We start from the raw sequence: 14,868 nt of genomic DNA, 5'->3' as shown, positions 1-14,868 counted from the left end.
GATGCCTTAGTTTGGACATTAATATAGCTGTGCCTTAATTTGGACATTTTCACAGCCTTATAACTGTAAGCCTGCAACTTAATAAAATTCCCCTTTTTAAAAGTCATTCCATTTCTGGTATATTGCATTCCAGCAGCTTTTACAAATTGAAACAAATGCCATGCTATATTATTTTATCCTGTACTACATGAGGTTATGCTCTATTATATATGATATGCCTTATACCCTTTATGTGTTTACTGACCATCTCTCTCCACCCTGTCACTAGCATGTGAGTCACATGAGATCAGGGACTTGTCTTGTTTCCCACACAGTCCCTGCTGCCTGAAATTAGCCCCAGCACACAGAAGAATAAGGGAAGGGGCAGCCCTGGGTTGCATACGAACTGCCGGATCCCACAGGCACTAGGCAGGTCTCTGTCTCCATGACACCTGCCACCCTCACCAAGCAGTGCCCCCACCCCACCACCACTCCAGTTTCTACTATTCAACACATGCACTGGTTCTTCTCCAGCCTCCTGGGTTGCCCTTTTGGATCTTACCTGACACTCAACATGAACAAAGCCAAACACCCACCCCCTTCCCAGGTCTGTTTCTCCTCCCAGAGGCTTTTCCAGCTCAAGGATGGCCCCACCACGCAGAGACCAAGCTGGGAGGCTGGAGTCCTCAGGGCCCCTTGCCCACATGCCCTCAGCCAGTGGCCCCAGGGATGCCACTTCTGGAACATTCCTCCCACTCACCTCTCCTCTGCCAACACCTGACTCCAAGCCCCATCTCTACATGGGCTGCCTCTAAGCCCTGGGCTGCCCACTGCATTCCCCAGGACACACCTTTCCGCCACCCAGCCTCGTGGCTCCTTCTACAGGGCAAACGCCCGCTCCTGCTTAAAGCCCTCCCCTGGACCCCCTGCCCTGGACATCGAGTCCAAACACCTCGGCCCAGGTCAAAGAGTTAAATCCTTCTCTACCCCTCTTTCCTCCTCTCTCCTTCACCCCCAAAGCAGCCAGCATGCCAGGCTTCCTGCATGGCTTGCAAATCCAGCACGATGCATGCAGCTCCACACCTCCACCTTGCCATGTCCCATGCCCTCCACCTGGAATGCCCTCCCTTCACCTTTTTGCCAGGGAACTCCCCGACCTTCAAGACTAAAACTAAGGTTATCCACCACCTCCTACGTGAGTCTTCCGGACCACCCAGGCAGAGTTAGGCCCTCTCCCATTTCTCATAGCTCCGTGTCTTAGGGAGAGGCTCTCTGCATCCCATCTGCCCCCCACCCCAGGCTCTGAGCTCCCCGAGAGCTGGGGTTGGGCCCCATTGCCAGCACAGGGATGCAGGAAGTCCGTCCTGAGGGGGCCCAGCCCACCCTCCAGCCAGTGCCTGGCAGGAGGGGCTCTTCTGAGAGGGGGGCTCACCTCGATTGCTGTAGTCATCTACAAGGATGACTTCCTCCAGCAGGATGTCTGGTGACGTCTCGAGCACGCTGTAAACTGTGCGAAGGAGAGTTGACCAGGCTTCATTGTAAAAAGCTATGACAACAGATGTTCTGGGCAAACTGTCATAATCATACTTCTTCTCTCTGCACCTGCAGAAACAACACAGTTTCAGGAATCAAGAACCCACTGTCGTCTGTGTGTAGCAGGCCCAGGTGGGTGGTGGGGACATGGGTTGTAGTCTCTCGGCCTCCCCCTGGGCAACCTGCCGGGGTCACCTGTGACCCACAGAAAACCCCAGCAGATTCTGTGAAAGTTTCCATCCCTAACACCCAACAAGATTTTATTGTGGGGTACTGCTTTTTAAGCATCAAGGCCAGTTTTCAGATTTGAGCAATAGACAGCAAAATCAGGAGCAGGAAGAGACTTCCGCCTCTCCAGTTACCCTCCTGCCCTTCCATGCCTTTCCACCCACCGCCAGGCCGTGGCTCAGACTGTCCTCTCAGCCAGAATGCCTTTTCCTCTCTTATCTGCTCAGCAGAGCAGCTCAACCCCATCCTTCCCTGGGAGAAGCCCCTGGGCCCCCCAGCATTAGAGAGCTGCCCACTCCTGGTGCCCCCCTAGCATGCTGTCCACACCATTGCTGCAGCACGTGCCACCCAGAGTCCCAGCTGCTGTCACGGGTTGAATTGTGTGCCCCCCAAAAATATGCTCAAGTCTGAACCCCTATCCTGTGAGTGAGAACTTATTTGGAAGGAGGGTCTCTGAAGACATGATTAAGAGGAGGCTGAACTGGAATAGGGTGGGCCCCAGTTTGTGGCACTTCATTACAGCAGCCACATCTGTAGATACTCACCTATTTCTAAGCAGCACCCATGCTTAGGGAAGTGGTGACGAGACACAAGAGTAAACTAGAATGTGGTTAGAATGAATGACCACTGCAGGAAGACTCTGTAGAGGACATTCAAGGACCCCTGCTGCATTCTAAGGCAGCCATGGGCTGGGCGTGAGCTGACCCCACCCAGCTCCAGGGTGGGCCTTGGCTGCTTAGAAAGTCACTATTGGAGTTTGCTAGCTGCCGGAATGCAACACACCAGAGACAGATTGGCTTTTAATAAAAGGGAATTTATTTCGTTAGTTCTTCAGAGGAAAGGCAGCTAACTTTCAACTGAGTTTCTCATGGGAAGGCACAGGGTGATCTCTGTTGGCCTTCTCTACAGGTCTCTGGGTTCCAACAACTTTCCCCGGGGTGACTCCTTCCTGCATCTCCAAAGGCCTGGGCTGAACTGTGAGTGCTGAAATGAGGAATGCTGAGCTGCCTGGGCTGTGCTACGTTGAGCTCTTTCATTTAAGCACCAACCAATTAAATCAAACATCATTCATCGCAGCAGGCATGCCTCCTAGCCAACTGTAGATGTAATGAGCAACAGATGAGGTTCACGTACCATCGGCTCGTGTCCACAGCAGCAGAACTAGGCACTGTCACCTGGCCAAGTTGACACCTGAATCTAACACAGTCACCAGCTTCCTCTTTGTGTAGTAGGATTTCCTGGTACTTTGTACCTAAGTTCCCCTGGCTGACAGAAAATCCTATCTTCAGGTGACTGATGACAACTCAGTGTCGGGGGACAGACTGAGGGACACAGCCTGGAAACCGTCGGCAGGCACCTGCCTGGAAGTGAATGATGCATGATGCGGGAGGAAAAGAAACCCAAGGGACATGTTGGGGATGCCAGAGGGACCAGGGTTCGAGTGCTGGGCTGCCCAAAGGAGCAGCAAGAAGTGTGCAGCAGGGATAAAATGCTGAAGACCAGCCAAGCTGCCTGGGCAGGTGAGGCCAGACCTTCCTGAACAAGCCAGGCAAGAGATCAGAGGTCAGGAAGGGAGAGGGCGAACAGGAGCCAAGCTGCAGGAAGGGTGAGACCAATAGAGGTCAACTGGCTGCTCTATTCTAGGTACTAGGCCCGTGGGCTCTCTGCTTGTCAAAACATCACCATTCTTTCTTTTTAGATCAACTACTGTGTGCCAGAGAGGCAAGGCATCTGCTCCCTCAGAGTTTACATTCTAGGGGTTGTGGGGACAATAATCAAGTAAACAAATCACTAACAATGTCAGCAAATGGAGTGTGCGGTGAAGAAAGTGAAGGAGGGTGGAGTGGGAAGGGAAGGGGAGCAACCTCAGAGCAGACAATCCTGGAGGGCCTCTTTGAGGAGGTGACATTTAGAGTGAGACTGGAACGATGAGGCACCCAGTCCCAAGAAAAGCCAGGAAAGTGCCCTTTCCACACACAATCAATTGCTTTGTTTTTTTTCCTTTTCTTAAAGTAGAAGGAATACTATCAAACTCCTGCAGCCCTGCCACCCAGCTTCCACAGTCTTCAATGCATGGTCACACTGGATTCAATTATGTCCTCACTCACTCCCCTGATTTCAGATTATTTTTAAGCAAAATCCAACTTACTGGACCATCCATAAATATTTCAATATGTATCTCTAAAAGATAAGGGCTCTTTTTAAGAAATTTTTTTTCTAGTTTATTGAGAGATCAATAGTCAACTTTAAAAAACAATTTCTAAACATATGCATTTACAGCTATAAGCTTCCTTTAAGCATTTGCTTTCACAGAATCCCACAAGCTTTGATATATTATTTTCATTATCATTCACTTCAAAATGTTTTTTAAATTCCACCATCATTTATTTTTAATTTTAAAATTTTTAATTAATTTTTAAAAAAACATAACAAATGCAAACATTCTTAACTTATGACCATTCCATTCTACATATATAATCAGTAATTCACAATATCATCACATAGTTGCATATTCATCATCATGATCATTTCTTAGAACATTTGCATCAATTCAGAAAAAGAAATAAAAAGACAACAGAAGAAAATTTATACATACCATTCCCCTTACCCCTCCCTTTCACTGATCACTAGCATTTCAATCTAAATTTATTTTAACATTTGTTCCCCCTATTATTTATTTTTATTCCATATGTTCTACTCGTCTGTTGACATGGTAGATAAAAGGAGCATCAGACACAAGGTTTTCACAATCACACGGTCACATTGTGAAATCATCATCAAGAAACATGGCTACTGGAACACAGCTCTACATTTTCAGGCAGTTCCCTCCAGCCTCTCCATTACATCTTGACTAACAGGGTGATATCTACTTAATGCGCAAGAATAACCTCCAGGATAACTGCTCAACTCTGTTTGGAATCTCTCAGGCATTGACACTTCATCTTGTCTCATTTCACTCTTCCCCCTTTTGGTCGAGAAGGTTTTCACAATCCCTTGATGCTGAGTCTCAGCTCATTCTAGGATTTCTGTCCCACAATGCCAGGAAGGTCCACACCCCTGGGAGTCATGTCCCACATAGACAGGGGGAGGGCAGTGAGTTTGCTAGTTGTGTTGGCTGGAGAGAGAGGCCACATCTAAGTAACAGAAGAGGTTCTCTTGGGGGTGACTCTTAGGCCTAATTTTAAGTAGGCTTGACCTATCCTTTGTGGGGTTAAGTTTCATATGAACAAATCCCAAGATTGGGGGCTCAGCCTATTGCTTTAGTTGTCTGCACTGCTTGTGAGAATACCAAGAATTCAACTTGGGGAAGTTGAATTTTCCCCCTTTCTCACCATTCCCCGAAGGGGACTTTGCAAAAACTTTTTTATTCACTGTTAAAATCACTCTGGGATGATAAGGGCTCTTTTTAATAATAAACATGATAATATTGTCACAGCTTGTGGTAGTTAGATGCAGCTGCCAACTTGACCAGGTGAAGGTACCTAGTTCTGTTGCTGGGGACATGAGCCGATGGTACGTGTTTCTCATCTGTTGCCGATTACATCTGCAGTCGGTTAGGAGGCGTGCCTGCTGCAATGAACGATGTTTGACTTAATTGGCTGCTGCTTAAATGAGAGAGCTCAATGTAGCACAGCCCAAGCTGCTCAGCATACCTCATCTCAGCACTCACAGCTCAGTCCGGGCCTTTGGAGATGCAGAAAGGAATGACCCCGGGGAAAGTTGTTGGAACCCAGAGGCCTGGAGAGAAGGCCAGAGGAAATCACCCTGTGCCTTCCCACGTAAGAAAGAACCTCAGTTGAAAGTTAGCTGCCTTTCCTCTGAAGAACTAACAAAATAAATCCCCTTTTATTAAAAGCGAATCCGTCTCTGGTGTGTTGCATTCCGGCAGCTAGCAAAGGAGAACACAGCTGTTCTCCGACCTCCAGTCCACAGTAGTTCATTGAAGTTACAGAGCCATTGGCCAGAGGACACACCATTATTTTATGGCCCTCTAAGGCAGACAGGTCCTGCCTATCATAATCATGGGATTCATCAGTTTTAAGGCACATCCTAAAGTTCAGAAATGTTGAAATATGAAAAAAAAAAAAAAGCATTTTAGAATCGATGAAATGCAGAGCATCACTGAATCCTCCAAAGCACTCCTGAAACTGCATTTATCATTCCCAGAGCTCAGAGAGGTGGAGTCACTTTGCCCCTGCACAGAGTGCTGTGAGCACATGCTTGGTCTGAGATCTCTGCATTCAGGGATCTTGTTAGAAGGTTCTGGATTGTTCCTTCTACCCTCCAGGAGGCTCCAGAGGACCATTTCTATCCGAATAAAGATTTTGGTCAATGGTGGAATGGAATAATCTCTATTTAACCGAACAGAGTTGGGAACTGCGTGTCAGCCCCTCCTGAGTTTTTGTTTGTTTCTGTATTTTCACCACTCTGCTACCATCGCTGTTCTCAAATGTCTAAGTGGGTCCTCTATCTGTGCTCCTTAAGTCACAAGACATCTGGGTACCAATCTGGCAATACACATTCAGAGCTTTAAGTTCTTCATTTCCTCTTTGATCTCATATCAAAGATATGGGTGAGAATCTTTTGCCCACGGAAAGAATCAGAGATATCCTAAAGAAGGCTTGTTGCAAAGATTTTCTTTGTACCATTATTTACAAAAGCAAAAAGATGGAAATAATTTCAATTCCCAAAAAGAAAGACAGTCAAATAAATAAATATCCTCTAGTATGGTGATATGCAACACAGCCATTAAAAAACACGGTTATTTTCCAGGAATATTTAATGATAAAGGAAAATGGTCACGCTATTATGTTACCATCAAGAAAAGTAGGGTACAAAGTGATAAACAGAATGACACCAATTTTCTACACAATACTGTGTATGTGCACACGCTCACATATAAACAATAAACAATGGAAAAAATGCCCCAAATGTGAACAATGGTTATCTGAAATGTGGGTGATCGCTGGATCTTCTTTACTTCATTATGTTTTTGTGCATTCTAAAATTGTTCCATGGTGAATGTGCATCATTTTCATAATCACAATGAAAGATTATTTTTAAAAAGCTGGATTGTATCTCTTTAGCTCCTTATAGAAAATGTCTTCATTGAACAATAATTTAAAATTCTGTCTTTTCCTTTATCCTTGGTCTGGTATGTGTCTGTTCTTTCTTTAAAACCTCCTCTGAAAGCATTCTTTATTTATGACGTTCAATATATCCTTCCAGAATGTTTCTGTGCAGACTATCTCAAAACTTGTTTCCAGGGAAAGCAGTTTCTCCTTTTCCTAACTGATAAAAAGCTGTGTCTCCACTGATCAGACAAGAACAGCTACGCCCCAGTTTCTGGTTTCACTTGTGCCTTAGCGACAAAAGGAAGCTCAGAGCCAAATTTAATTCCAAATCATATTATCCTTCCCCTGAGTTTCTGGTACATTCCATGTGATCAGTGAGGGCATGCACTGGCTGTGTCTGCCTGTGCATTTTCTGCATAACAGTAGCATTTATTGAGTGCTCACTACACAGTAGGCAATGTGCCAAGCACTTTATTTGCATTATCCCCATTTAACCCTCAAAACCACACCACTGGGAACAGACTTCTATATATCCAACTGGTATAATGCATGTGCAGTGAATGAATGGATGTGGTGAATGCCTCCTAATCTTCTTCTACCTTATTAAGATTATTCTATAAATGTCTTATAAAAAAAACAAAAGCTTATATCCTGTCCAGAACAGGCCAGGGGGAGAGCATAATGCCCACTAGTGGGTTTTACCTGTCCAGAAACCGTTCTTCTTGCTTCACTTCACTGAACCTTGATTTCTCTTTCAGGAACATGCCTCCCTGATTCTCAGCCTACATAGTTTAAGGTTAAACACCCCCTCAACACACACACACACACACACACACACACACACACACACTTTCTGGAAAGTCACATACCCCAATCAACAATTTTCTTGGTGACATCATTTAAGCCCCTGGATCCAGGGCCCAGAAAACACCTGAACCCAGTTCTAATCCTGGACTTTTCAGCGATAGAAGCCAATATGTGTTCTTTTTTTATGTTTTAAGTCAGTTTAGATTGGATTTTTAGCCACTTGCAACCCAAAGAATCCTGATATAGAAAATAAGTATTTTTAAAGCGACTATAAGACTTTCACTTCTAGTAGTAAGGAAGACTGAGATGTCTGGACAAATCCTCCTGCTACAGAACATCCAAAAAATTCTTGATGAACTACTTTTTAAAGTCTTTAAATGCATGGTTCAGCTGAACATCAAGTAGGAAAAGCCCTCAGAGCCCAGGAACAGGAAAACATGAGTCTAGCTATTAGAATTAACAGATATAGACTATAAAAGAGCATGCTTAATGTGCCTCAATAAATAAAAGTTGACCTCAAGTGAATGACAAAGGAACAAGACTACCAGGCAGATCTGACTAACTGGAGATTCCCACAATGGTCATGCCGGCGGACAATGAGATCCTTCTCAAATGCCAAACTGGAATTATATGCCCAGCCAAACCCTCTTCCAAGAGCAAGGACAAAGTAAAAACATTTTCAGATAATATAAATTGAGAGCTTACAAAGACCTCTACAATAATTAATACACGACATACTTCTGGAAGAAGGAAAAGAATGCTATGACTCAGGAAAAAATGGTGAGCAGAGAAAATGGTAAGCTTGTGGATAAATCTAAAGAAATGTTACAGCTTTTAAAATGTCTGATTTGTGGGTTTAAAATGCAGGACAGAATTCAATAGTGGAGCGGACTGACTTACAGTTGGGAGGGAAGGTGATGATAAGGTTTTTGGTTCAGAAAGAGTCATGGTTACTGATTAACCTAAGACTCTGTCAAGATAAATATATACTTCAAAGTTATAAGGTTACCACTAAAAATTAGAAATAGATAGTACACCTGCTAGATTAGTAGAGAGAAGAAAAGGAATGAGAAGGGAAAACAACCTTTACCAATTCAAAAAGGAGCAGGAAAGGAAAGAAAAAAACACACAGAAAAATCATAACAAATAGAAACGGTAAAATAAGATGGCAGAACTGAATCCAAAAGTATCAGTAAGTACAACAATATAAATGGATGTAACTATCTTGTTAAAAGGCAAAGACTACAGTCTAGATTTTTTTTTTAAATGACAACACAAAATCAAGCAACACACTCATTTGGAGACATGCCTAAAGCATAAGGACCCAGAAAGAATGCAAGTAAAAAGACAGAAAAGATAACATGAACATAACCAACAAAAACTGAACAGACCCAAAGTCTGTAGCTTTCAAATCCTTTCAGCTTCCAGACTCAGCCTAGGTGCTACCCACAAAGATATGATTTAGTTGTTCTAAGGAGCAATCTTTTTTAAAAGCTCCCCAGGGTTGCAAGCCCAGCTATCTAGCTCACCATGTTGGATTGAGGCCATCCCCCCATGTTAGGATCAAATGAGATGTTATCTGTGAAAGCGTTTTTGCATATAGTATACTTACTACCCTGTGCCTTGCAAGGATTCCTCAGGACCATGTCCTCTCTTCAATTCAGTGTAAATTGTAGCTTCCTAGAGGGCTTGGGGTCTACACAGAGTCCAGCAAAATTAGACACTCTGAAATGTGTCTTTACTGGTCCAGCCCTGTTCGAGGAGGTAGATGTGGCACCAAGCTTTGCAGATTCCAGGAAAAACCAAGCCAATAGGTCCCTCTACTGATACCAACTCCTTATCCTTGGTAAAAGGGCAATACACTGCAGTGCAAAGGCTTTGGCTCAAAACATGTGTGGATCTAGGTACCTCCTCCTGGTTGGGTGTGTTCTCATCTATACACTCAGATGTTACATTTTTCAAAATCAATTTCTATTCCTGGAAAGTTCTAGAAGGATACACAGCAAAAGGTTAACAACAGCTCTCCCAGGGTTTGCAAGCACTTTGTAGTACTTGTTCTTTTGTTTCTCCATACACTCCAAAATTTCTAGAGTAAGATGTACTGCTTTTATAATTCAAATAAATAAATGTCACCACCCAAAAAGAAGGAAGGAAATAAAAAATCTAGGTTCCAGACCAGATTTGCCCCAGAACTGCTGTGTGACCTTGGGACCCTGATATCACCCTTCTGCTTATTAACCAGACTCTCAGAGAACCAAGTACCGCCCCCCGCCCCCTCAACACACACACACACACACACACACACACACACACTGCAAATTCCTAATCTCATTCCAGGTTCTCCAGCTCAATCTCAAAACTCTGATTAGCTCCTCATCCCTGTAAGAACTACAACTAAGAACTATGAACTAAAGTACATGAACTCGACCACATGGGAACTAAAGTGTAATAAAAGTGTGGTCTGACTACACGGAGGCAGAACCCATAGCTTTCTCTAGAGCTGGCAGGAAGGACAGGCAAGAAGCTTTCACACTCCTTATCACGCTGTGTCTGGATTAACTGCCAGGCAGGAGCTAACATGCAAATCCTCAGAGGACACAGGGCAACTGCTTCACCATGGAAACGGGATACCCTAAGCCCCGCAGGTCACCCACCACGTTTCAAAGAGAAGTCCGCAACCCTGGACAACAGAGGAAGTGGGATCTAGGGAGAGAACAATCCCCGGACAACTCTCAAAGGCGACCTCCTGAGTAAATTCTTAGCCACAGAGAGGGGTGGAAAAACTAATAAGAACTGAGCACACAGTACATGCCCAGGTGCTGGGTGCTTCATTAATCCACAGGTTGGGCTATTTCTACGGGGGTGGGGGTGGACTGAAGCGCGGAGAGACTGACTCACTCCCCCAAGACCACAGGACAGGGAAGCAAAGGCACCAAAATGTCACCTCACATGGGCTGGGTTCACGGGGGTCTAACCTGAAACTGTGCTCCTCCCCTTGGACCTCATGTCCCTCAATGCCCTCGGGATTTCATGGAGTTAAAGGTGCACTGAGCCATCTGGTTACCAATCCTAATACCCCAAATTTTGCTCTGAAAGATAGGCCGTGAAAATGCCTGGGCGGGAATGAGCAGCTCCCAGAAAACAGGGAGAAGGGTGAAATTCAAGTCCATCCACCGTCTGATGACTGGGGGCAGAGGTGGCCTCCTTCACCAGGAAATCCTCCTACTTCCAGCCAATGATCCACAGAGCAGGGACCTCAACTCCTCGAATTAGCAGGACCCCCAGGAGCCAGGAGGGCCAGACAGTGCCCTAAGGCCAGTCCCCCTACATTCCAGCTGTGGTGTCTTAGGCAAGGCCCCTACCTTCTCCAGGCCTGTTTACATATCTGTAAATCAGAAATGAAAAAGCTGGGGGGGAGGTGGGGTTGCAGGTGCCCGGGCACACAGCGTGCTGTCCACACCCGAGGCAGCCAGGAGATCCCCGGCCAAAGGTGTGGCAGCCACCTGGATTACTCCCGCCACCTCCTTCCCTTGCAACCCGCGCACTTGAAGGTCACCAACAGGTCCAGCCCGCGCTGCCAGCAGGAACGGGGCCTTCTGAGCCGCGGGCTTGGCTCCAGCACCACCCACAGGGGCCAGCTGGGCTGGGCCGTGGCCAGAAGCAGCCCTCCCCACCCGCTGCTCCCTCTTGCCTTCCTCCTCCCAGAGCGCAGGAATCCAACACCCAGGAGAGGGGAAGGAGAAAGAAAAAGGAAGCCACCTTCCGCCTCACCTGCCCTGCACTCCCCACGCGGTTCGCTCAGGGGCTGACGCCCAGGTGAACGGGGACCCGATCCCGGCTCCCAGGCGCCAGCAGCCGCGCGGGGAGGGCGCCCCGAGGCAGAACGACTCCCGCAGAGTGCAGGGGAGCAGGGCGCGCCGCGAAGGCCCGGAAGGGCACGGGGGAGAGGGGGCTCACCTTAAACCTGCCTGCTTCACCTCCCCCAGCCCCGCGCCCCTTTCAAGGGGCAAAGACAGAACTTCTCCACGTGGTGGGGTGCACACAGACCACCCAGTAACAGATTCGTCCGTTTCAAAAGGCATCGCCGCGGTTCTTTTCACTTGCTTGCCTCCCCATCCCCCGTCCCCCCCATCCCTCACCCCACCGAGGAACCCTAATACTGCCCACTGCCGAGACAGAGTCCCTCAGGGGCGCAGTGCCCCTGGATTTGGAGCCCCTGGTCCTACCCTGCCACTGTGCTGACAGGAGAAGCCGCGACCCGCAGCGAGGCGGGCAGGGGACTCCGAGTCCAGTGCTCCCCCACCCCGAGCGCGGACTCACAGCGGGTTCCAGCGCTCGGGCAGGCGGCGGTGCAGCGAGATGCGGTCGCTGAGGTAGATGTTGATCTGGTGCTGCTGCACGCTCTCCTCCTGCAGCCGCAGCTCCTCGCCCTGCAGCTGCAGCCGCACCGCCTCGCCCCTCGCCCCCAGGGCGTCCGTGGGCTCCGGGGGTCGCGGCAGCACTGGGGCGCGCCGCCCCGGGCGCGGGGTGGGCGGGGGTCCCGGCTCGGCCACCCCGGCCGCTCGCCGCGACCGCAGCACCGAGCCCAGCCCGACGAGCGCCAGCAGCGCCAGCAGCATGAGCGGCGCCACCCGGCCGCGCCGCAGCCCCCGCGGGCAGCACCTCCACGCCGCGCGCCCCCACATGCGCCCGCCAGCTGCGGCCAGCGCCAGGCGCGCCCTGAGGCGGCGGCCAGCTGGGGACCCGGATCCCGGAACCGCCGCGCGCGCTGCCCCGCCTCCGGCCCGCCCCACCTGCGCGCCGCCCCCTTCCCGCCCCGCCGCGGGGAGCGCAGCCCCCTGACCCGAGTCCCCGCGTGGGCCTGCGGGGATGGACACCTTCCGCGGTGGGCCCGGAGATGGGGTGGCCTTCCAAAAGGGACACCCTTAGCTCAGGGCCTGTCCCGGGGAGTGGGGAGTCCTGCGGGATACGAGGAACTTTACGGCCATTATCTAATTGGATTCTTACAAAGTGTAATAAGAGGGTGTCCTGGGTAGAATCGGGTCCCTGCCAATTCACGTCCACCCGGAACCTCAGAAAGTGACTGTATTAATTTCCTAGAGTAGTAGTAAAAAAGCACTACAAACTGGGTGGCTCAAAACTTCAGAAATATATTGTCTCAGGGTTCTGGAGGCCAGAAGCCCGAAATTCAGGTGGCAGCAGGGCCAGGCTCCCTCTGAAACCTGCAGGAGAGAAGAACCCTTTCTTCCTCGCCTCTCTAGGTCCTGGGGTCTGTCTGCCCACTGTGGCCTTCCCTGGCTTGTAGATTCATGCTCCAGTCTCTGCCTCCTGCACCTTCCAGTGAGTCGGTGTCCAAATGCCCCTCTTATGAGGGCACACGTCATGTTGGGTCATGACTACTCCAGTTCGGGCTCATCTTAACTAATCACATCTTCAAAGACTCGATTTCCAAATAAGGTCACATTCCTGGGACTGCAGGTTAGGGCTTGTGTCATGGGTGGGGGTGGGGGTGGGCATAATTTGACCCATAACAGTGACCATATTTGGAAATAAGGAATTTGCGGATGCAATTAAGAACCTTGAGAAGCTATAATACTGGATTTAAAGTGAGCCCTAAGTCAGTGGCAGGTGTCCTTCGAGGGGGACACACAGGAGAGAGGCCGCGCAAGATGGAAACAGGCAGAGACTAGAGCGACGCAGCCACAATCCAAGGAGCGCCTGGGGCCTCCAGAAGCTGAAAGAGGGTGGGAAGGAGCCTCCCCTGGAAACTTTGGAGGGCGCACGGCCCTGCTGACATCCAGATTTCAGACGTCTGGCTATCAGAGTTGTGAGAGCAGAGATTTCTGTTGTTTTCAGCTGCTTGGTTTGTGTTGATCTGTTTAGGTGGTTCTCAGAAATTAATAAAGTGGCATCAGGATAGCCACCCCATTTTACAGGTGTAGAAACTGAGGTGCCCTCGGTTAGTGGCTCTTGGAAGACTGCAGCACTGGCCTGTGCCTTGAACAACAAAGCCTTCCCTGGTTGCCTATCTGTCCACAGCTGTGTGCCTTATTCCTTACGTTACAGACGCCTCCCAGAAACTGATGAACCAACTACCCCTGGAAAGAACACACAAATACTCACGACCCATCCATTCATAAGACCCCTGGCCTTCGCTAGAGGTTCCCTTCGGGCAGACTGATGGAACAAGGGGGCTGGCTAGGGGGCTGGAAAGGCCAAGACTAGAGTGAGGCACAGAATTTAAGGGGCACCAGAAATCTCAGGAATCAAGATAAATAATATCTTTAAAATTCAAAATAAATGCAAAAAATCCATGATGAAGAAAATCAGGTTTTTTTAAAAAAAAGATAGCGTGTGCGCTTACAGAACTCACTCCCTCATCTCACTTGCCCTAAGCCCAGTCCTGATGCTGTAGCCTGATATTGATGGTGATTATGATATATGTTCATTTCCTGGGGCCGCTGCACCAGATCACTACAAACTGGGGTGCTTCAAACAACAGAAATTTATTTTCTCACAGTTCTGGAGGTTGAAAGTCCAAGATCAAGGTGTCCATAGGACACGGTCCCTCTGAAACCCGTACAAGAGAATCCTTCCTCGCCTCTCCCAGCTGCTGGCGTTTGCCAGCCACCTTCAGTACACTTTGGATTGTAGATGCATCACTCCAGTTTCTGCCTCCACCATCACACGACCCTCTTCCCTCCGTGTCTCCAAATCTCTCTCCTTATAAGGACACGGGTCACTGGATGTAAGGCCTACCTTCGCCAGCACGGCTACATTTTAATTTGATATCTACAAGGACCCTGTTTCCAAATAAGGTTATATTCACAGGCCCGGGGTTCAGGGCTTGAAATCTATCTTTTTGGAGGACACAAATCAGCCCACCACACATGGATATATATTTATGTACAAAGTCACCACGCTCTCATTTAGAATCTGGGCACTTGACTTAAAGTTATATCTCAATTGTAAAAAAGCAACAACAACGAAGTTAAAAACAAACAAAAAGAGAGAAAGGCAGAGAATTAAAAACAAAGAACTCCTGGCTTTCAGGACAAGTGGTAAAGTCTTCAGCTCAGCACATGACACCTTTGAGAACGTGGTTTTGATCCCTGCAGCTCTGTGTAACCAGCCATCTCTGGCCACTGGGGAAGGGGGAAAGAAGGAAAGGGACACCTCATAACCCCAGGTTTTTGCAAATGCTGTTCCCTCTCTGGAAATGCCCTTCCCTACCTGGCAACACCCC

General features: G+C 48.3%; 1 protein-coding gene across 1 annotated transcript in view; it reads right to left on the bottom strand.

Annotated features, from left to right (window-relative positions):
- GALNT12 (polypeptide N-acetylgalactosaminyltransferase 12) overlaps positions 1-12,344 on the bottom strand; it is a 35,184-nt gene extending 22,840 nt beyond the window's left edge. The window contains exons 1-2 of the mRNA XM_077140194.1: positions 11,943-12,344; positions 1,412-1,581 (exon numbers count right to left, since the gene is read on the bottom strand). Of these exons, the coding sequence (XP_076996309.1) occupies positions 1,412-1,581; positions 11,943-12,307 (535 nt within the window). The 5' untranslated portion in view covers positions 12,308-12,344. The remainder of the gene's footprint in view (positions 1-1,411; positions 1,582-11,942) is intronic.
- Between the last annotated feature and the right edge of the window lie 2,524 nt (positions 12,345-14,868).

Source organism: Tamandua tetradactyla, chromosome 2 (genome assembly GCF_023851605.1).
Source record: "Tamandua tetradactyla isolate mTamTet1 chromosome 2, mTamTet1.pri, whole genome shotgun sequence".
NCBI classification, from domain to species: Eukaryota; Metazoa; Chordata; class Mammalia; order Pilosa; family Myrmecophagidae; genus Tamandua; species Tamandua tetradactyla.
Note: the sequence above shows the minus strand (reverse complement) of the source record. Positions and strands in the feature narration are given on the sequence as shown.